Here is a 22,180-nt window from a genome sequence, read left to right as displayed (position 1 = left end):
CCTTGGGTTAGAAGCAAATACTTCTAAGACATCAAAAGTATATAGTACGTAAGAGAACAAATTGGTAAATGGGACTTCATCAAAACAAGAAACTTCTGCTTTTCGAAGGACACTGTTAAGAGGATAGACAGAAAATATTTGCGATTTTTTTATCTGATGAAGGAATTGTACCAAGAATATATAAAGAACTCTTGAAATTCGATATTAAGAAAACAACTCTACTTTTTAAAAAATGGGCAAATGATTTAAACAGACACTTCACCACAGATACACAGAAAAGCAAATGAAAAGATGTACAATGTCAATTTATCACTAGGGAAACGCAACCTAAAACCTCCATATGATACCACGCACCTACTGAAAGGCTAAAAGTAAAAATACAGATCATATCAAGTGCTGGCAAGAATGCGAAGGAACCAGGATGCTCAGACTCTGCTGGTGGGCGTGAGTTGGTACAACCACTTTGCAAAACAGTTTGACACTTCCTGGAAACTCAATCGGACGTCTACCATGTGAACCAGCCACTCAGCTCCCTAGGTGCTTCCTCAAGAGAAAGGAAAGCACATGTTCATATAAGCACTTGTAAGAAATGTTCCTAACACCTCTATCTGTAATGGCCAAAACTGGGAACGCCCCAACTTGTCCATTAGCAGGCGAATGGATAAACTGCGTGTGACAGACAACGGGCTGATTCAGCAATGAAAAGAAATGAGCTACACACAACACCGTGGGGATGAATCATTAAGTGACTACGCAAAAAGAAATCAAACAAAAAAGAGTATATCCCACATGATTTTACCTAAACACAATTCTATAAAATGCAGACTCGTCGGTAATGACAAAAAGATCAGTGGTTGCCTGGGGAGCTAAGGGCAAGAGGAGCTGATTACAAAGAGGCAGGAGGAAACTTTCAGGGGTGATGGCTATATTCATTCTCCTGATTGTAGACATGGTTCCTTGAGTGTATGTGTATGTTACAGCTCACCAACCTCTACTCTCTGAAATATGTGAAGTTTACCATATGTCAATTACACCTCAATAAAGCTGTTTAGAAAAACAAAATCAAAATCATGTATTTAGTTCCCAATGTCAGACCAAACTCTTCATCTGAACTATTTTGTTTTTTTTTTTTTTTGAAGTATAGTTTATTTACAATGTTGTGTTAGTCTCTGGTATACAGCAGAGTGATTCAGTTATACATATATATTCCTTTTCATGTTCTTTTTATTATAGATTATTATAAGATAGTGAATATAGTTCACTGTGCTTAATCGTAGAAGCTTGTTTTTTTAATCTGTTTTATATATAGTAGTCAGTATCCACAAATCCTGAACTTCCAATTTATCCCTACCCCCTACTCCCTGGCTCCGGTCGTTACAGAAACCTGAATCCCGTCGAGAGACCAAGCAACACTCGGAGGGCTGGAGAACCCAGGTTTATTTTGCCAGCGGACCCAGAGGTGTTAACACAACAAGCTCCGGAGCCCGTCTGTAGGTTTACACAGCCTTTTATAGGGTTTTAGGTTTCAATTAAGTTTGTACCATATGCAAATGAAGTGTTAGAAATGGACCAATCAGGAGTGAGCTTTTGGGAACCAATGGAACTTTAGGGGTAAGTTCCATTGTCCTAGAAGCAAGCCGTTTTACAGAAGTACAAAAGTGGGAAGGCAATGGCCCTGCCTGGGAGGTCTTGATGGTCCCTTTGTGGGTTTTGCCCCTTCACCGTAACCACTAGATCATCTTCAAATTAACCACAGTGAAATCTGTAGCTGTCTTCTCTTGCTCAAACCCCAGGGCAATGTAAGGACTTGGGAAGAATCAATGTACAGTTGTATGTGTATGTCTGAATTTATTCTAGTCACATTTTGCATGATCCCGTCTTTGTTTGTCTTCTAAGTTTGTTTTCTATGTCTCTGAGTCTGTTTCTGTTTTGTGAATAATGAACCATTTTATTTAAGCCTCGCAAAAAAAAAACAAAAACAAAAAAAAAACTCTTTGAGATAGAGGGTGCTGTCATGCCAGTTTCCAGGAAAAAGAAACTGAGGCTCAGAGAGACTGAGTAACTTTGTTATTCAATAACGCACATCGCTAGGACTTTACAGAGCCAAGGCACACTTTCATTTCATGTTAAGCAAATGCTTCCAAAGCACTTGACAATTTTTGAAGATAACTTAAACAGCTCCCAGACAAATATATTTACATGATTTATTTGCTTAGCAAATCTCTTGTCATAGACAGCACGTGGGTAAATGTTAACCTTATCATTTCAGGATCATCACAAATACTAAAATTAACAGGGTTCAGTTTAAGGTTTCAGTGACTGAGAGACACAACCCAGGTTCTGATGTGTCACATGCCCAAGACTCACCAAGTCAGGCTCACTGGAAAACAAATTCAAGATCAGAACAACATACAGCAGAAGAGACAGACTCAGAACCTTCTTGTTCCCATCCAGAGAGATCAAACACCAGCATTTTTCTTCCAAAGATACACACACACAAGGTAACTAAGATGCTGGGCTAGCCATTCTGTGGATGTTCCAAATTTCTTGGTGTACACTGACTAGAAAACTATTAAGCATTGATTGCTGCCGTCTCACTTTACATATGGTCATGATTTCATATCGAACATGACTGACCAGCAACAGCTCAAACACATGGACTATCCCCAGTTAGAAATCGCTGGCCACCACTGGTCGACGCTTAATCTGGAAGTCTTTAAGACGACTGTGGGACATCTGGGCGGGGAGGGGAGCGGGGCAGAGAATACAGCAACACATTCACCTCCCTGGCTCAAATCCGACCAGGCTTTCAGTGCTCCTCTTGCAAGAAATGACTTCCACCAGGCCTTGCAAATGCTTTCCAAATAGCAAAGTTTATGACTGTTTGATTTGGGGGGAAAAAAGACACACACCTTCACTTTGTGCCAAGTTCAAGCCATTCAAGTCCCCTCCCACCCCTGGATTGCTGGTATGTATTTCCAGCCCTTTAGCAGGGAGTTATGCAAAGTCAGCAACAAAGGACAGAAAAATGACCCACTGGTGACTGCATTCATTTATGTTATTGTGTGCCCTTGTTATTTTTTTTCCCTGAAACAAAGTTCTCTGTAGTGTCCCTTTTTGGCTCCCCCATTACCCTCTCCACCACAGTAAGAAACAGAATGAGAGCCCAGTCCAAAATGTTGCCATTTTCAGGCCCCCCTCACCCTGTTTAAATTGTTTATAGTTTTTATGTGATTTCCGACATTCCCCAAAACATACGCGCTAATAGGACACGGCAAAGGAGAGGAAAGGTTTTTAACTATTGCACACAGCCTTCTCAGAATTAATTAACCCATTTCAACGGGGCTTTGAATGTCCTTTCAGTACTGTTATTTCTGGTGGGCTAGTCTAAGAGCACTCTATGCTCTCAGACAATTCAAGTATCCAAGCTACACCTGGGAAAAAGCCAAACCTCGCTTCCCTTCCCACCCTGTCTCTACCCATCCTGATTCCTTTTACCAATGATTTTACTTTCCTTATATGAGACAAAAGATTCTGATTTCCTTGGGTAGTGATGACATACAGTTACGAGATACTGACCCCTGGCATTTTAAACCCCAAATTGCAGGCTGTGTTTCGATAAGCTGAAGTGCACGGCTTGAAATAACAAAGAGGAACTTTCTTCTTGAGGGTAAGGAGAATCTTTTTTCAGACTACCCAGAGAATTTGTCAAAAGTCTCTTCTGCCTCAAAGACTCAAAAAGGGGCAGGAGGAAGAGCCTGCTGTGCCGTGTAGGGTGGCCCACAAGCTCACTTAAGCAACTGGAGTTCCTTATTCCCTGTCACTGAAACAACCCTTCCTCCCCACGAAAAAAAATGTGAAGCATGCTCATTTGTCAGATGTTTCATAAAGCTGACCTTGCCGGTGGCTCTGGGACTTGAACTTGCAACCGAGGAGATGAGAAGTCAAATATTAACACCTCATATAATCTGTTCCTTTCCCTTATAAAACACCGAGATTACGATGAGCCCACAGGATGGCACTGGGGAAATACAGCGAAGGGTACGAAGGAGGTCAGTGGAATTCCTCATGTTACAAGCTCTTAGCATCCAGTAATAGCCACGCCAGTGCAAAATGACTAAGTGCGTTCACAGTCCCCCCCAAGGAAGTGGCAATGGAGGTCTCTGTCACAGGGAGAAGACAGGCCTCTCCTCACCCTAGTCATGGTGCAATGAGACTGAAAGGGAAACTCATCGCCACTGGGATCAAACTGGAGCTTGACAAGAGCTACAGCCAAATGTCTGATTCTTTTCTCTTCTGAATCAGTGGCTCTGATATTTACCAGGCAACTATTAAATAATACAGTTGCCCGGGCTCTATATTGCAGGATTCAGAATGAACGTAGCTGTGGTGGGGCCTCCACGTGTTTTAGTGTAAAAGCTCCCCAGAGAGAGAACCAAGTAAGCATCATCACAGAGATGCCTTCTTCACTACCAAAACACAGGCTTTCTGACCATTCCATAATTCTTTTCTTGTTTATAGAGGATACATGCACCCCAATATTCATAGCAGCACACTATACAATAGCCAAGACATACATGGAAACAACCTAAATATCCATCAACAGATGACTGGATAAAGAAGTTGTTGTGGTATATTGTACAATGGAATACTACTCAGCCATAAAAAGAATAAAACAATGCCACTTGCAGCAACATGGATGGACCTGGAGGTCATCATTCTAAGTAAGGAACAAAGAGAAAGAAAAATATCGTAAGTTATCACTCATATGTGGAATCTAAAAAAAAAAGGAAAAAGAAAAAAGAGGACACTAACGAACTCATCTACAAAACAGACAAGGCTCGCAGACATAGTAAACAATCTTATGGTTACTGGGGGAAAGGTGGTAGGAAGGGATAAATTTGGGAGTTAGAGATTTGCAAATGTTAACCACTACTATAAAAGTATATAAAAAACAAATTTCTGCTGATAGCACAGGGAACCATATTCACTATCTTATAACAACCTTTAATGAAAAATATGAAAACGAATATATGTATACATATGCATGACTGGGACATTACGCTGTACACCAGAAGTTGACACGCTGTAACTGACTATACTCAATTAAAAAAATAACAAAATTTTTAAAAATAGAGGATATTGCTATGGAGTTGCCTATACAGAAATATATCCATACAGTTAAAGAAGGAACCATTCATGGAGGGGGCGAGACAGGAATGCAGGACAGTTACAGAAAAAAACATATTAAAATTGTATCATTGGATTTCACTCCAGTAGGTAAATGCCCATTATTGGTCAAAATAAGCTTCCAGGGAGTAACTGTAAGACTTACTGGCTGAAGCTATCACTCACACTGCACTTCTCTCTCCCTAAATCTATGCTCTTGCAAAGAACTATCATACAGGCCATTCATCAGGAAACAGAACTGTCTTCCACACCCTTTACGAGAGTTACCAACCCCACTGACCCAGCACTTTCCCTAAGTTTAGAAATAGTCATTAAGGAAAAAATAAAGAAATAAAAAGAACTAAAACTAAAAACATAAAAAGAAATTAAGCGAAGTAAAGGGAGATAAAACATTGTGTCCTAGGAATAATCCATGAAAACACAAATAACTCATAATTCTCATCTTTCAGAAAGTAATATTAAGATGCAATTTGTTACAGATTGCACTGGCCTGTGGCTGCACGGAGCTACTGACTGCTGGAAATGTGTCTTGGGCCACAGATTGAAATGATCATGTTTGGATACATTAGATTAAATAAAATATATTACTAAAATTAACTTCACGTGTTTCTCTTTACTTTTTAAATGTGGTTGTAGAACATTTAAAATTACACGTGTGGCCCTCGTGTTTCCACTGTACAAACGGCTGCTTTAGGCTAGAATCCTGCTTCTTGCTATTCAGTTCTTCTAAGCCTTGCCTGCCCCCTAGTGTCAGACGTCTGGCAGTGCAGACAAAATATTCTTCAAATCCATCTGCATCTCTTTCAAAGAAATGGAAGTTTCTTATGGAAAATTAGGGCTAAAATAGTCATTCCAATGAAAATCATCTGCAGGGTTCCTATAAAATTTCAGCCATTATAGGGGACAGAAACATGGGCCCCAAGGGAGGTGCAACAGTTACTCTTCAAACGATTTAACCAAAGTTAAAAACAACACAAGGCACCAAAGCACACAAGCACAACATTCACATTCTGCAATATCATTTATAACAGAGAAAACAGAAAACCTAAATTTCCATAAATTTAAACATTACAGAACCTCTATAAAATGGAATATACTCTGGGATATACTCTCACAGACATGGAAAACGAACATGGTTACCAAAGGGGAAAGCAGGGCAAGGGTTGGGGGGATAAATTGGGAGTTTGGGATTAGCAGATACACACTACTGTATATAAGACAGACAACAAGGACCTACTGTAGAGCACAGGGAACTATATTCAATAGTTTGTAATAACCCACAATGGACAAGTATCTGAAAAAGAATACATATATGTATAACTGAGTCACTGTGCTGTATACCAAGTAACACATTATAAATTAACCGTACTTCAAGTAATACAACTGTATAGTCAGTTCAAAAAATAAAAAAATAAAATGAACAACAAGGTCCTACTCTGTAGCACAGGGAACTATATTTAATATCTTGTAATAAACTATAATGGAAAATAATATGTGTTAAAAAATGATATACACTCAGTAGAAGCCAGTTTTCAATAAAGATGACTAACATTTATTGGACACTTTACTACGCAAACGCAAGTCTTCACATTTTCCAGACGTTAACCGATTCCTCATTATGACTTATGAGGATGACTTTTATGTTGATTATCCCCACTTTACAGAAGAAGAGACTGAGTTCCCACGGTGGTTTGGTCAACAGCCCAAGAATGAAAGGAGAACAGAAGCTAACTTGAAGCTCCTGCTGCTTCCTGGGCAGTGCCAACTAAACCCTTCACCACTGACCCAGGGTTCTCAGCATCCAGGAAACTGACAGGCTGACCTGTCAGCTTACAAGCTGGGTGAAATCTCAGCCCTGTCACACTTCTTGACACCAGCTCCAGATCAGTGAGGTGTCCTCCTCGACAGAAGACCTACCTGCGCGCAGCAGGTAAGAGGGCTCTCAGTACCCCCGGGTCACTCCGTCCCCAGGATGGTGAAACCTCATTTGTCAGAAAATTTTCTTTTCTTAAGGTTGAGCTGAAACCCCAGTCTTCCTAAAGAAACTCTCTTCATTACAGTCAGCTTTTCAGAACAATGAAAACAAGTTTTTTTCCCTTGTACACGATAAATCTTCAAATTTTAAGCCACTGATCCTATCTCCCTACACATAGGGAGCTATGGAGTCCTCAATCACTCCTTGAAAGTTTCCAGACTCTCCCTCATTCTGGAGGTCTCTAAATGTGAAAATAGCTACCATTTTTTAAGAGTTTACTATGTACTAATCCCTTCACCTACTTTCTTATCTAGTCATTCTAACAACCCCATAAGGTAGGCACATACATCATTCCATTTTTACAGAGAATGAAACAGGTTCAGAGAGGTTAAGTAGCCTGAACAAGTCACACAGCCAGAATGTGGCAGAACCAGGATTATGTTTGACTCCAGATTCCTTACGCTCCACTGTCTCATTTTAAGTTGTGCTCACATTTCTCAGGGCCTTAAAACCTGGATGGAATATATTAAATAGGAGGCTTTGCACCTAAACAGAGCATATTAAATAGTAGCTAGGCACCATAGCATTTGCTGGAATTAAAACAACCCAAACAAGGTCATCCTTAAAGTCCTCTGGTGAAATGGAACTATTAAAATGAACTTGTAGACCAGCAGCACCTGAGTTCCCAACTCTCCCAGCTACTTCAGAAGAGGAGCCATGATTCTGACTTCAAAGGGGAAAATCTAAATTTCTGAAGTGTCCAAATAGTCTCAGGGATAAATCTCCAGGATGGAGGGTGTTTTGTGTCTCAGACTCAACCTGTGGACTCAGGATGAGACTTTCACAAATATCCCAAAATGATTATTTTTTTAATTGAAAGTAGACTTTTTAAAATTGAAATATAGTCACTTTACAATATTGTGTCAGTTTCTGATGTACAGCATAATGTTTCAGTCATACATATACATACATATCTTCCTTTTAATATTCTTTTTCATTATAATTTACTACAAGATATTGAATAGAGTTCCCTGTGCTATACATAAGAAACTTGGTTATCTCTAAACAATTAATTTCACATGACTCTATAGTTTCTGAAACTGTCAGCATCTTTCCGCGGCGTTACATTTGCTGCCCTCTTGTGGGGGGAAATGATGCTGCATGCAGGGGGAAAGAAAATCATGCGGGAAAGAACAAATTGCTAGTTGGAGAAATAAGAGTTAACGCAGGCTTCCTTTTAAAAGAAACTAAGCTACTGATTGCCCCCTGCACCTTTTCTATGGTTTTAGCCCATGTGGTCTCGTACTCAATCATTATGTCAGGTAGAATTTTAGAAACAACAAAGATGAACTTTGTGCTTTCTAATTCTTTAAAAATACTACCTCTGGACTCGTGGAAGTTTATCAGTGCCATTTGCCTTGATTCCCACCACCAACCCTGTGAAAATGAGGTGCGTTTTTATTGTTTTGATTTTTAACGCTTGAACCAAAATGAAACTTCATTCCACACCCCATTTGCCCAAATTAGGGGCTGCTGAGTCCCACCTTCTCCCCTGTCTTTGTCTTAAAGGGATGAGTGGAGATGGGATTGTCAAATATCTCCTTGTTTAGACACAATCATCAATCAGCCACTCTCACCTGAGCCATTAAAAGCATCCAATAAACTTGTGACTACGGTTTCCTAGGGCCACGGTCTCTTTAATTGGCCGGCACGAACCACAAAGCTCTTGGGACAGGTGTCAGGAGTCCTTCTGGACACTGTACACGAGCTCCTGCAGTTAACTCTTCTGCAGCTTGCTCCCGTCTCAAGCTGTCTCAGATACACCCAAAAATCCCGCCAGTTTCTCAAGTCTGACCCTTGACTTTTTCACCAGCTGAGCGCAATTCGGGAAGAAACTCCACACGCTTCAGGCTCATTAGAAAACTTTACAACAACCACAACCACAACCACACCCACGCCCCCTACCACACAGCCCCGCTAGAACCGGGGGACCCGGCAAAGAAAAAGCAGTAAGTAGCAGGGAAATAACGGTCAACATACTCAGGTGTTCTCAATTTACAATGAGCTTTCGCAGAACAAGTAACCAACAGAGCCAAGAGAAAAAATGAATAAAGGATAAGACAGTGCAATGGAAAAAAAAAAAAAATACAAATACTCCCCCAGCACATTAAGTCTTTAGTCAAAAAGGGATGCAAGTCAAAACAATCCAACAGCCTTTTTCATGACCAGATTTGCAAAACATCAAGACCTGAGCTCACCCAGAGCTGATAAGGGTGCTCGGAAAGGGCCACTATCACCACGCTACTACTGTTGGCGGAAATATAAGTTAGTCTAAAAGTTGTGAAAGGCATTTTGCGCAACTAAAACCTTAAAACGTTGTGCCAGAGGCTGCCGGACACTCACCAAAAACCACCGTCGTCCGCCTCCTCCTCGACCTGGGCCCGCAGGTAGGGTGCGCTTCCCAGCAGCCTCTGCGCTAGGTGGGGGCGGGGCCTAGGCTCCAGCCAATGGCAGGACAGCTCAAGCGATGCCGTCAGCACCCCGCCCTGATCATCAGCGCCTCCCAGGTGTGCCCTCCCTGCCCACTGCCCTCCTGCTGGCTGGAACGGAGACCACTCCAGAACAGCCTTCAGGGCCGCGGGTGGAAAAGACAGGGCTTCCCTCCACTGAGGGCCCTAAAAGACCGTAGTGCAGCAGGTCTAGCTGACGTATTTACCCACCTAGCACTCAGAGACGCTACAAACCCACCCCCACCTAGCGCAGAGGCAAAAGGTACCGGCAGACCTCAGAGATTTTGTGACTTTGGTTCCAGATCAGCACAATAAAGCAAATAACGAGATAAAACAAGACACATTAATTTTTTGGTTTCCCAGTGCATATAAAAGTTATGTTTACACTATACTGTGTGGTTTATTAAGTAAGCGATAGCATCATGTCTAAAAAAAAAAAAAAAAGCAATGTACATACCTTAATCTTAAAGTACCTTATTGCTATAAATGCTAACCAACATCTGTGGCTTCAGCGAGTCATAATCTTTTTTTGCAATAGTCACATCAAAGATCCTGGATCACAGATCATCCTAGCAAACACAGTAATAAAGGAAAAGTTTGCAATATCGCAAGAATTACCCATATGTGACACAGAGACATGAAGTAAACAAATGCTGTTGGAAAAAAAATGGGAACAATAGACTTGCTCTATGCAGGGTTGCCACAAACCTTTGATTTGTAAAGAAAGCAGTATCTGGGCTGCACAGTCAAGCAGCCAAGTGCAGTAAAAGGAGGCATGCCTGTACCTCTGCAAAGATGGCTCGGCAGGCAGCCGCAGCCCCAGTAAGAGGACAGAGTCCCCTGTGGGCAGGAGCCCGTCCTGGTTGCTTTGGTGGCTGTTAAGATGAGAGGGGAGAGGGACTTAAATTCCAAAAATGAAAGCAGGAAGAATCCCCCCAAATTTCAAAGAGAAACCAAAAACCAAGTACCTGAGAATCCAAATAAAATCATCTAAAAATTCTAGCATGAGCTTCTCATTTATTTATCCAGACCTGCCCAGGCTGCGCTTGGACATCTCACCCTCCTTGTTGCTGTCGGGTTTTTGCTTATATGGAAGATACTGCCTTTCTGGTGTACACAATTCTAATCTTAATTGAGATTTAGTTCCACCTTTTCCTAATTTAAAGGGTTATGGGATGAAATGAGGATTGCCACAAAGATTAAAAATCGAAGGTTCAGTCGTGTCCTCTGTTTCCTTCAAACGTTGATCACTTTCCAGCACAACCCCTCCAACCCAGGTCCTGGAAACCTGGAATTATACTGGTCATAAACAGCACCACTGAATTGCTTGTCATCTTTGCTAGCCTGACTCTATGAGCATCCAAGAAAGGAGACATGTATGAAACAGATAAGACTAATGACTTCAGACACTTCATCCTCGAGAAAAAGCTCATCAAAAGTTACGCAGCACTATGATCAGCTAGCCCTGGGCACTTCTGCAGCAGCCAAAAGGCATCGATTTTATGCTGATTCATTAAAGTTTCAATGATTATTTCTCCTGTCTTCTTGAAACTGTCATTTGAGGACGGAAAACTGAGTTGTGAGAGAGTTTAAAAACTCAAGCCTAAAATCATGTCTTAACTTTAAATTATCAGAATAACTGAGTGGAAAGCCTGACCTGCTGTGTATCTGAGGGTAAGGATGCCTAATGAATTTCTCTGCATACTTTCTTGGAGAGAGACTTGACAATTCTGACACATACATGGCTTAGGGCTCAAGCGTCACTCTTTCACTGTAAAGTCAAAACATGCCTGGCACTGCCCTGCTCCAATTACCCAAGCAGAGACAGTAAGTTAATTGTTTGGCTACAGGTCCACCCACAAATATGAATTATTCAAGAAAACACAATTCACCGGGGATTTTCCAAGTCTGTGTCACTTTAAATGTAGATATAACAAGGAAAAGGGAAGAGAAACACACACACACACACACACACACGCGCGCTTAACTAATTAGTTTAATCTTTCTTTAGAAATGAGCAAGGTACTGACATGGGTCTGACTAGAAATTATCAGAATGATTCTCTCAAACTTTGACACACTCCATTTTCAGCCCTGTGCAAAAGTTACCACTGCTTATTTCTTCTTTTTCAATCATTCACTACGTTACGGGTTTTAAGTTAGCTGAAAGCTCCCTTCACTATAGCCCTGTAAGTGTTCGTTTACGTTTATCAATAAAGATGTTCTGCCTTCAAAGGTAGCTGGAGTATATATACACAGCGGTTTTCCAGAATTCCTTGAGAAAAATTAGTACCAAAAAAAAAAAAAAAGTGTATTCAGGAAAGGAAAAGGAAAAAGGGAAATGTGGAGAACATCTTTAAAAAAAAAAAGATGTCCAGAACAACACTCTGTAAACACCAACCTGTTCAACTGCATTTAAACTCTGCTGTATTTCATGCCTCCCCTGGTTGTTTACACACCATCAAAGCTCGTGTCAATTACCTGCGTCTAAAACATGGGCTCTGCCGTTTGATTCAAGGGTTTTAATTCATTGATCTCAGCAACGCATAATGAGCTTAAAGGGTTTACCTGCATGTCCCCGGAGGTGCTGGCTGGAGGCGGACATCAGCTTACAGCACACCATTAACACGTAGGCCAGAAAGAGCCAGTGTGACAGCAAAACCGACCGAGCACAGACTCTCATCCTGGAGAGAAAGCAGGACGCAAGGCAGTGAGGGCTGAGTGGCGCGGGGCTCTTCTGCAAACAGGATCCTGAGAAGGTGGGGGACAACAGTGGGAGATGCTGGGCAGCGGACTTCTTTTCCCCTCAAGGACACTGAAGGCCAATCAAACCCTATCTGCACTGGGCATTAGCTCAATTTTCAAAAAAAACCTTTTATACTTTAAAGTTTTCCAAGTTAGCTACATACCTTGTGAGAAGGCTGTTTATAAATCCCTAGAGTGTAGCCTGAGTCACCCTGGTAACACATCGGGGTTATATACTATTTTATGTCATGAAATTTTAAAAGCTACACACAAAGAGCTGGATTCAAATAAAAGGTACATGGTTTCTGCATCTGGTTTCTCTGACTGGATATTAATGCCCTCTGGCCTGGAAGACTGAGCTAATAATTTTTAATCCAATCTCAAAGTTTGCTGGAAATATGGGCCAGTACAGGTGAATATAAAATAAACTTAACTTCATATGGATGCCAAGAGATAAATGGATAAAGAAGATGTGAGTGAGATAGATAGATAGATAGATAGATAGATAGATAGATAGATAGATAGATATAATGAAATATTATGCAGCAATGAAAAAGGAAATTCTATCATATGCAAAAAATTTGGATGGACCTTGAGGGCATTATTACCAAGTAAAGTAAGTCAGACAGACAACGACAAATACTATATGGTCTCATTTATATATAGAATCGAATAAAGACAAACTCAGAGAAACAGATAGTAAGTAGCATGGTGGTTACCAAGGGTTGGGAGTGGGGGAAATGGGGAGATACTGGTCAAAGGTCAAATCTTCCAGCTATATGATGAACAAGTCTTGGCAGGTAATGTACAGCATGGTGATTGTAGTTAAAAATCCTGTACCATATACTTGAAAGTTGCTAAGAAAGTAGATCTTAAATGTTGTCACCACAAAAAAGAAATAAGAACTCCATGGTATGAAGGTGGTAGCTGACACTATGGTGCTAATCATTTTGCAATTTATAAACATCCCAAATCAACACATTGTACATCTTAAACATATACTATGCTATGTGCCAACTTTATCTCAATGAAGCTGGGAGAATAAACAAACTTAACTTCATATGAATGGACATTCCCCTTCTCTGTGGTCCCAAGTTGGGGTGAGGAGCCAGCCTTTGTACTTACATTTTGCTAAGTAATTGGATGTAAGGGGTAATCTTAGACAAGGTAGCTCTTTGAATTGAGGACAATTCAAAGAAGCCGCAGGCCATCTTCCTCAGTACTTCCAACAGCTGAGGAGACACATCATTCCTGAAGGGGGTTCTAGACAGTGCATCATAGTGTCCACTACTGTCCATCTTCAGAAGGAAGATTCCAGGGCATATGCAAACTTTACTTCGTGGGGCTGTGGGCATCAGCCTCAAGAGAAGACCCGTCCTCTGAGGGACAGAAGTCCAGGTCATGCTCATTAAAATGTCATGGGAAGAGGTCTCAAATATGAACCCTGTCCCAGTCTGGGCCTGTTTTGCCCTCAGGCCCATCCGTTCCCCTTCCCCTGGTGCCTCCTGCACGCTGCATTTTCCGCAGTCCTGAATCACCTGGCTCCTGACTGCCTGGGTTTAACCAACAGGAGACACTGGCTGAAGCCTGGAGGGTGGAAGGGAAAGGCTGGGCTATTTCTTCCCACCTTCCTGGTCTTGGCAGGATCGATGGAGTAGCCGTGTGTCTCCCGTAGTGTCAGTTCCTACCAGAAGGGCCCACTGTGGCTCCAGCTCCCACTGAAGGTCCCTTCCCCCAGGCACCGGCACGCAGGGCTGCCTTCCGGGGTCCCAGCTGCCTCAGGATGCTAGCAGCTTCCTGCTGTTGCTCATCTCTGGGCCACCTCCACGTCCTCCGTGTTATTTCTCTGACTCTCCTACCACATGTGTAACCGGTGCCCTGAATTCAATTCCCTCTGCTCCACGTTCTCAGAATGGTTTGTTTTCCTGGTTGGATACCAACAACAAATCCCAAATCTAAAATTCTTAAGGGCCACTATTTGAAATCTCGGGTAATCATCCCTGATCTGACTTCTTCTTCATGGATAATTCTATGTACCAGCGTCCAGGATGAACAGCAATGAGTTCCTAGGGCCGAGAACAAGTCTCTCCTTAACGACAGCTATGATTTCCTGGAGAAATGCCTAAGTGGGCACCTACTGAGCAATAATTTTTTATTTCATCCAATAATCCAGACCCCCCAATAGAAGGATTTCTCACCTACAATGTCTACTGTAATACTTCAGTTTCTTCTACATTGAACATTATTGTCCAAATGCAAAACAAAATTGGTTTATCTTAAAAATGTCACCACCTACCCTGCTGCATAACCAAAACACTGCTTCACAAACTGAAATAATGTCAAAGATGAGATAAAATTTTTTAAACTCCCCAAATTCCCAAAAACCCAATATAAAAGAAGGCTTTTATAAAGGATCATCAACTCTAAGACAGTCAGTGTTGCTGAATTCTTAATGCTTCGTAAAGATATCATCTCTAGGTATGTGTGAAAATCATTTTACCTTGGAGACTTCATAATATTTGGTTCCAGTCAAACACAATTATTCCAGGATGTATTTCAGAATGACTCCAAACTCCCATTTGTAGCTGGGATCAACCATTTCTGCAGTTCCAAAAAGTTATCTTAGTTTGGAAGACCTATTTAGAAAACAAAAAGGACAGGAAACCATTAGCATTTTCATGTTGAAATGATACAGATTTCCAGCAGGAAAATAATGTTTTTTTTTCCCCAATGACGCCTGTGGTCATAGGCAAGTGGTAGACTGTCAAACACATCCACATTTGTAAAGTGTGTCCCAATAGATGGGGTGGGGAAGGGGGGAGATACAGAATTCTGCCCTCATTAACTAGCCATATATTAGTTAACAGAATATAATTTTAAAGTAGACGTTCCTTCTGCAGCAAATGCATCCCAAATTTGACAGAGGGTCCCAAACCACTCAGGATGCAGAATTTCACTCTCACATTTCATCAACCATGAAAACAAAATTGGAGATGATCTAATCCCAAGAGTGCCACAGCTTGCCCAAGTTCACAGAGCAATGGAAAAGCCAGCATGAAGACCTGAGTTCCCAGCTTTGGATCATATAAACCTGAAGATGACGCTAAACGATTGGCAAGGATGCTTTTTGAAAAATGTTGATGGGAGGCAGAGGGCAAAAGTCATTCCAATGTAAAACTCCATACCAAAATACTAAAAACAAAACAAAAAACACAAAAACCCCACACTTGTTTGTTAATACCACAACTGAGACTCAACACGCTCCTTTAATGCTTAGACCTAAAAGGACCCTTCTACTCAGTGAAAACATTTTTTTCAAGAACTCAGATGATTCCTAACCAAGACGTCTCAAGGGAAAAGACGTGAAACAAATGAAACTATACCATTTTTAACATTGCCGGTTACATATCTCCCTCCCAGGGGTGGAGATCAGAGAGAAATAATGATGGGCATCAAAAATATTTCAGTTGCAGATATGACATAAACATGATCATCAGTGGAATGAGTACAGCTCAGTGGCAGAGTACAAGCTTAGCATGCACAAGGTCTTGGGTTCAATCTCCAGTACCTCCATTAAAAAAAAAAAATCCTTGCAACACAATCTAATTACTATTGAATCCTGCTGAACCCATTACAAATCCACCACAAAGCACAACTTAGATTGTGCTCTTCTTTGGATGGCCCTGGAGATAATTACAGATGTTTGCCTAGGGAACACTTCAGGTGACAGGCTTGAAGACCCCCAGCCCTTTGGGGCTACAGAAGAGAGAGAAAAGACCTTGAGTGATCAGCTCTATGAGAAGGAAATGGTTTTGAATAACTGGATAAATACGTTACTTGGGAAAAAAAAAAAACTGGCAACTGTTCGTCTCTCAGATCCTCCAACTTTATTAAGTGTGTGTGTCCTGATGGACACCCAAGAGCACAACGTGACCTTCTGTTACTGGAAAGAAATGCACAGTATAATTTATCAGAACCCGTCATAATGAACTCCTCGCATATTGGAAACCAAAATGACCTTTCCCAGCTAATATTTACCTTGTTTTCTTCACACAAAGGGAACCACTGGGGATTCTTTTTTCAGTTCATTAAAAAATGGATCTATCAGTGAAATGTGATCTAATAGTTCGTCCACCAGACAAAAAGCCAGGAGCTTAATTTTAGGCTGAACAGTAACTTACTCACTCGGATTTTCCCAGAGTGTACTCTGGGTACTCGCTTGAAAGGATTAACTGTTTCATGTCGGTTCCAAACTTTAGTACGTTCAAGACCATCAATAACTGTGTACGTGACACCAAAAGCCTTTCCTTCTGGTCACTTCATTTCCCTCCCAGTCGTCTCCCAGCAATAGCACAGTCCTTCCTATCATTCTGTTTCAAAAGTCATTCATTTTTTGTAATTGAAGTACATTTGATTTACAATGTTGTGTTAGTTTCTGGTGTACAGCTAAGTGATTCAGTTATACACATATATTTTCTTTTTCATATTCTTTTCCATTATGGTTTATTATGGGATATTGAATATAGTTCCCTGTGCTATACAGTAGGACCTTGTTGTGTATCTATTTTATACACAGTAGTTTGAATCTGTAAATCCCAAACTCCCAATTTATCCCTCCCCATCCTCTTTCCCCCCTGTAACCATAGGTTTGTTTTCTATCTCTGAATCTCTTTGTTTTGTAAATAAGTCCATTTGTGTCATACTTTAGATTCCACATATAAGTGATACCATGATATTCGTCTTTCTGTGACTGGCTTACTTCACTTAGTATGACGATCTCTAGGTCCATCCATGTTGCTGCAAATGGCATTATTTCATTCTTTCTTATGGCTGAGTAGTATCCTACTGTATATATATATACCACATCTTCTTTATCCAATTATCTGTTGAGGGACACTTGGGCTGCTTCCATGTGTTGGATATTGTAAATTGTGCTCCTGTGAACATTGGGGTGCATGTATCTAAAAGTTACCAATTTTGAGAGTCTGGGTGTTTACAATGATGAAAGACATTGCCCGTATCTAGGCTAAAAAAAAAATTAACATATCTAATCATTCTCAGAATGAACTAAAAACACTCAAGATCTGGACGCGAGATTACATTCTTCATCTTTCACCTTACATGTTACTATTATGTGGAGACAGTCACTCTTTTACAACAAAAGAAACAGAATGCCTGTTTATGTTTCCTGGTACCAAGAAACTTGGAGGATCTAAGGCAGAGGAGACCATTCTTCATGTGTTTAATTTACTTCTGTTGTACACAAGAAGGAATTCTGCCTACGTTTGATTTCTTACCAAGGAAAGAGTGAAGCTCTCCCTTTCTTTCCTCTTGATGTGTTTGCCTTCACCATTAGTAGTAGAGTGAATTCCCTGAGAGGATTATGCTTTGGGAATGTGGTTATTTACTTGGAGATAAGCCCCCTCAGAACGTCTCTGGCATCAGTTTTGCTAAGCCCCCGTCACTCCACACGTTGTCCTTGTCATCCAAAAACTCTACAGTGACAAAATAGCACGGTTCCTTTTAAAATCAGAAAACACAGTGACCTTAAAGCTGGACCTAATCATGAGGGAAAAGCAGACTAACTCAAATTTGAGGGGCATTCTGCAATGTCATTGCTCTGTAGCCTTTAAAAGTGTCAAAGTCATGAAAGACAAAAAAAAAAAAAAATCTGAAGAACTGTTCCAAATAAACAAGCAATGCAGGGCAACTAAGTGAAATTGTGACCCTGTGTTGGATCTTGGGCCAGGAAAAATACCCACACACAGTCAGTGGCAGAATGAACTGCACACACACAGACATACACATGAACACAAACATATACACACACATACACACACATTCATCACATACATACACATATATACACACATACAGCTTTAAAGGACATTACTGGGACAAAACAGTTTCTAAACACAGCCTGTACATTAAATGACAGGGTTGTATCAAACATCACATTTCCTGATTTTGATCATTATACTGCAATTAAGACAGAGGATGTCCTTGCTATTTAAAAAACACACTGAAATACTTAAGAATAAAAGGGGCAAGTATCTCCTACTTATTTTCAAAGAATTCTGGGGGGGGGTGGGAAGAGAGGAAAAAAGGGAAAGGAAGGAAGAAAGAAAAGAGTGAATGAATGAACATAAAAACAAATGAACAAAATGCAAGCAATTGGTGAATCCAGGTCAAAGGTATACAGGAAGGAGTTCTTTGTACTATGCTTTCAACTTTTCATTAAGTCCGAAATTATATCAAAATAAAACATTAAATATTCACTTAAAAAGGGGGGAGGGTATAGCTCAGCAGTAGAACGCTTGCTTAGCATGTACGAGGTCCTGGGTTTAATCCCCAGTACCTGCATTAAAAAATTTTTTTTAATAAATAGATAAACCTAATTACCTTACCCTCCCCAAAAAATTCACTTAAAAGGCTTCAGTGTATCACAAAGACTAAAATGATTTGGAACTTATCACCAATCTTAAACAATAAGGAAATTTGATAGTTGGAACATTCTGGCTAATTCGATTCTCTTAGCACCCACCCAAGTCCCCAGAAGAAGTTCATTTGTTTTTATTTAAAAAGCACTTACATAGTGCCTCCTATGGGCCAGGCACTGTGTTAAACACTTTAAAATAATAACTCACTTAAAAGGAGGATTTATTTACATCCTGCCATACAGATGAGGTATAAGGGGACAGGAACTTGCCCACGGTCACTCAGCTAGCAGGTCACTCAGCTAGCAAGTGGCTAAGCCAGGATTCAAATTCAAGCCATCTGGCACCAAGGTACCTACTGTTTCAATCCTTGTAAAAATGTTTTCAAAAACTGTAAGGTCTTTTTCATGCTTCAGTAAACAGACTGAAAAGAATTCTTTCTTCAGGAATTCAAGACATTGGTAAACAACCTAAAAATAAAAATTGTCTGTGGACCAACCTGTGTAGGCAACTGGACTGAATTAGCTACCAGACCCTAAGCTATTTTATATTAATCCCAAAATAAATTCTGCCTCATCTCTGAAAAGCTGATGAAAAACATGGTTCTGATTTGCTGCGGGGTTCAGACTTACTGCCCATTTATTAAAGGCTTATGTCGTTTCCCAAATTAAGACCAAACGTACAAAAATTCTGAAGACCTTGAGTGCTTAAGCTGCCATTTTTCAAACAGATGGGAAACAACCACACTTCAGGGCAGAACTCCTCGAAAACACTTCAGTAAATACACAGCGGAGTCAGAATACAACACGTGAAGGCTAAATGACGTCTGTTCATGTCTATGAAGGAATTCAGCAGTGGAAACAAGACAAAACAAAATGGATTTTTGGTCGGTGCATCCGCTGAGACTCATTTCCTGGCAAACTCCAACTCAGAAGCATTTTTGCAACAATACAGCGAGGCAGACTGTGGCTTAATGAACAGACAGTCCGCCAGCTACACATCCACACTGCCCTTCCCTGCCTGCCCACTCACCTAGCAGGTTTCCAGGTTCCATCTTGCATCACCTGCGGAGGCGGGGGGGACGTCTGAATAATTAGCTATTTCCAGACTCGCCATCAGTTCATCTGAGCTCCCGGGTGGGATCTGCTGGGATAACCTGGTAACTGTGGTTCTCAGCCCCTAGGGTATCAGGGCGCAAGGAGAAATTCTTCCAGCTAACGATGTAAGAGGTGACACACCCTTCAGAGTTTAGACATTGCGGTAAATCATTTTTCCACACTAATTTCAAACCGATCAAGACCTGTCACCACGCTCTACCCTCTTCCCCGTTGTAAATTAGCAACCTGGGTTTGGGGAGTAAAAAAAAGAGTTTTTTTTATGAGTGGAAAAGGGATGAAAAGATGGTCCCTCTAAGTGAGGGCTTTTCTGATAAGCAATCGAGATTTTTGAAATAGAAGTTGCCTACATAAAATAATTCATCATTTCGTCAGACAGAAAGGAGGAAAGATGCTTCCATTTCCGGTTGCTTGACTAACACAACCACGCTGAATTGTCTTCCAGAAATTGTCAAACAGCTTTTCCACAAAAGTATGCAAACTAAATTTAACCTCTTTCCTGACAAATTCACTCTGAAACAAGACAAGTATTAACAAGCCTTTTATTTTTAAGAGGGTGCTGATGAACGCAAATGTGTTTCATAGGTTATCGGCACTTCGGTGATTGTATTTCAAGCACTGATATAAGGCTGATGCCTCAGCTGAGCTGTCGTTTATGACTATCACAGGATGCGCGGAATGACTTTGTAATACAGAGCCCATTCACTGTCATACGTTAAAGTGGCAGACACTTTTTCTGCCAAAATGTGGTATATACGTGTCCTATATTGCTTTTTTATTGCTTGCTTTAAAACAACAATGAAGGCTTTACTCCTGAACCATTTAACAACGTGCTAAACCACGTTCCAAGTGAGCCATTAAGGACAATAACTGGGTCCATTAAATATTAAAGAATTTTATAAAATTTTATAAATGGCATTTTTAATTTCGAGGCTTACCAAAACCATCTTGTTTAAATGAGGTGGTAGAGTTCTTCAAAAGGGCCCTTCTGGTCAGAGATGACTCAGATAAATTAGATAGACACGCTGGGCTTTTATAAGGCTCACACTCTGTCATTTTAAGAACTGAGAAATTCCTTACAGCCTCACGGTATCTTTATTTCAGTGCAGTGGCACATTCCTTTCGAACGGAAATATGGACAAACAGTGCATTTTGTTAATGAAGAAAAACTGGAGTGACCATTAAATGTACAAAAAGCAATCATCACTGAGTGATAGCGGTTCACGGAGAGCCAGCAGACATAAAACAGAGAAAACAAACGGCAAGTTACATAAAATAAAATGCACTCACCAAATTCAGGGACACCCAGCATGACCACACAGCTTGTCTTCCGAGGGAAAGCTGCCCGGGTCCGGGGCTGAACACGTGTGAGCAGTAATGGCAATGGAGCCATAAATCTCTCAAGGACCAATTATCCTTACAGCAGAGAGTTTATTTCTTTTAATTAGACCAGTTTTTAATTGGAAAATTTCCTCTCGTTTCTCGTTTTTCAAAGAATCAAAACAGAGTGTCCAAGGATTTTATTTAACATAGTAAATAGCCAACAGAATATTGTGGAGCCTACCCACAGGTTGCCAAGCACTTGAACTTGTGTCTAAAAACTTTTTACATGATATGATCTCAGGTCTACACAACAGACATAAAAATAAAGCAAGCTGCACGTAACCATCAGTAACAGCATCTCTACTATTTTAAGGGTTACAACGTGGGGGTGGGGTCATCCGTTCATTTACAAACAGAATGCAAATCTCTGGAGGGGAGGGGTGACATCTTATTTCTCTTCTACCCTAATCTCTAACTTAATGCCCTGCACATCATGGGTGTTGAATATGTCTTGTTAAATAAATGAATAAATGAAAATCTCTAGTTTTACTCCTAAATGAATGGTCAGTTCACTCCTATGCTCCCCTAACTCCTCACCTGTACACAAATACAGTTCATCTAGTTGATCATCAAGGTGCCTCCCATGTGTAACAATGACTCAGAACATTTTAGGGAAAATATGGTTAAGATTCAGCTACTGAGAACATTAAGCTCATGGACATATATACACAGTAAATTCCACTGCAGCAGGATTACATAGCAAGAGAATGCCCATCACAGGCAATATTGGCCATGTTAATCCATTAGTGGGATAAATGCTTCTTAAAAGCTTAATCTAAACCTTTATTAAATTTCCAACCTTAAAATCATCTTTTGTTTGACAACA

General features: G+C 40.7%; 1 protein-coding gene across 2 annotated transcripts in view; it reads right to left on the bottom strand.

Annotated features, from left to right (window-relative positions):
• Window positions 1-22,180, bottom strand: part of TAFA4 (TAFA chemokine like family member 4) — a 147,697-nt gene that overhangs the window by 92,248 nt on the left and 33,269 nt on the right. For both annotated transcript variants that reach the window (XM_010951953.3, XM_074344497.1), the window contains exons 2-3: window positions 14,920-15,055; window positions 12,243-12,358 (exon numbers count right to left, since the gene is read on the bottom strand). In XM_010951953.3, coding sequence (XP_010950255.1) covers window positions 12,243-12,358; window positions 14,920-14,933 — 130 coding nt within the window. In that variant the 5' untranslated portion in view covers window positions 14,934-15,055. The remainder of the gene's footprint in view (window positions 1-12,242; window positions 12,359-14,919; window positions 15,056-22,180) is intronic.

The sequence above is a fragment of the Camelus bactrianus genome, chromosome 17 (genome assembly GCF_048773025.1).
Source record: "Camelus bactrianus isolate YW-2024 breed Bactrian camel chromosome 17, ASM4877302v1, whole genome shotgun sequence".
In the NCBI taxonomy this organism is placed as follows: Eukaryota; Metazoa; Chordata; class Mammalia; order Artiodactyla; family Camelidae; genus Camelus; species Camelus bactrianus.
The sequence above is the reverse complement of the archived record's forward strand: the minus strand, read 5'-3'. Positions and strand labels throughout refer to the sequence as shown.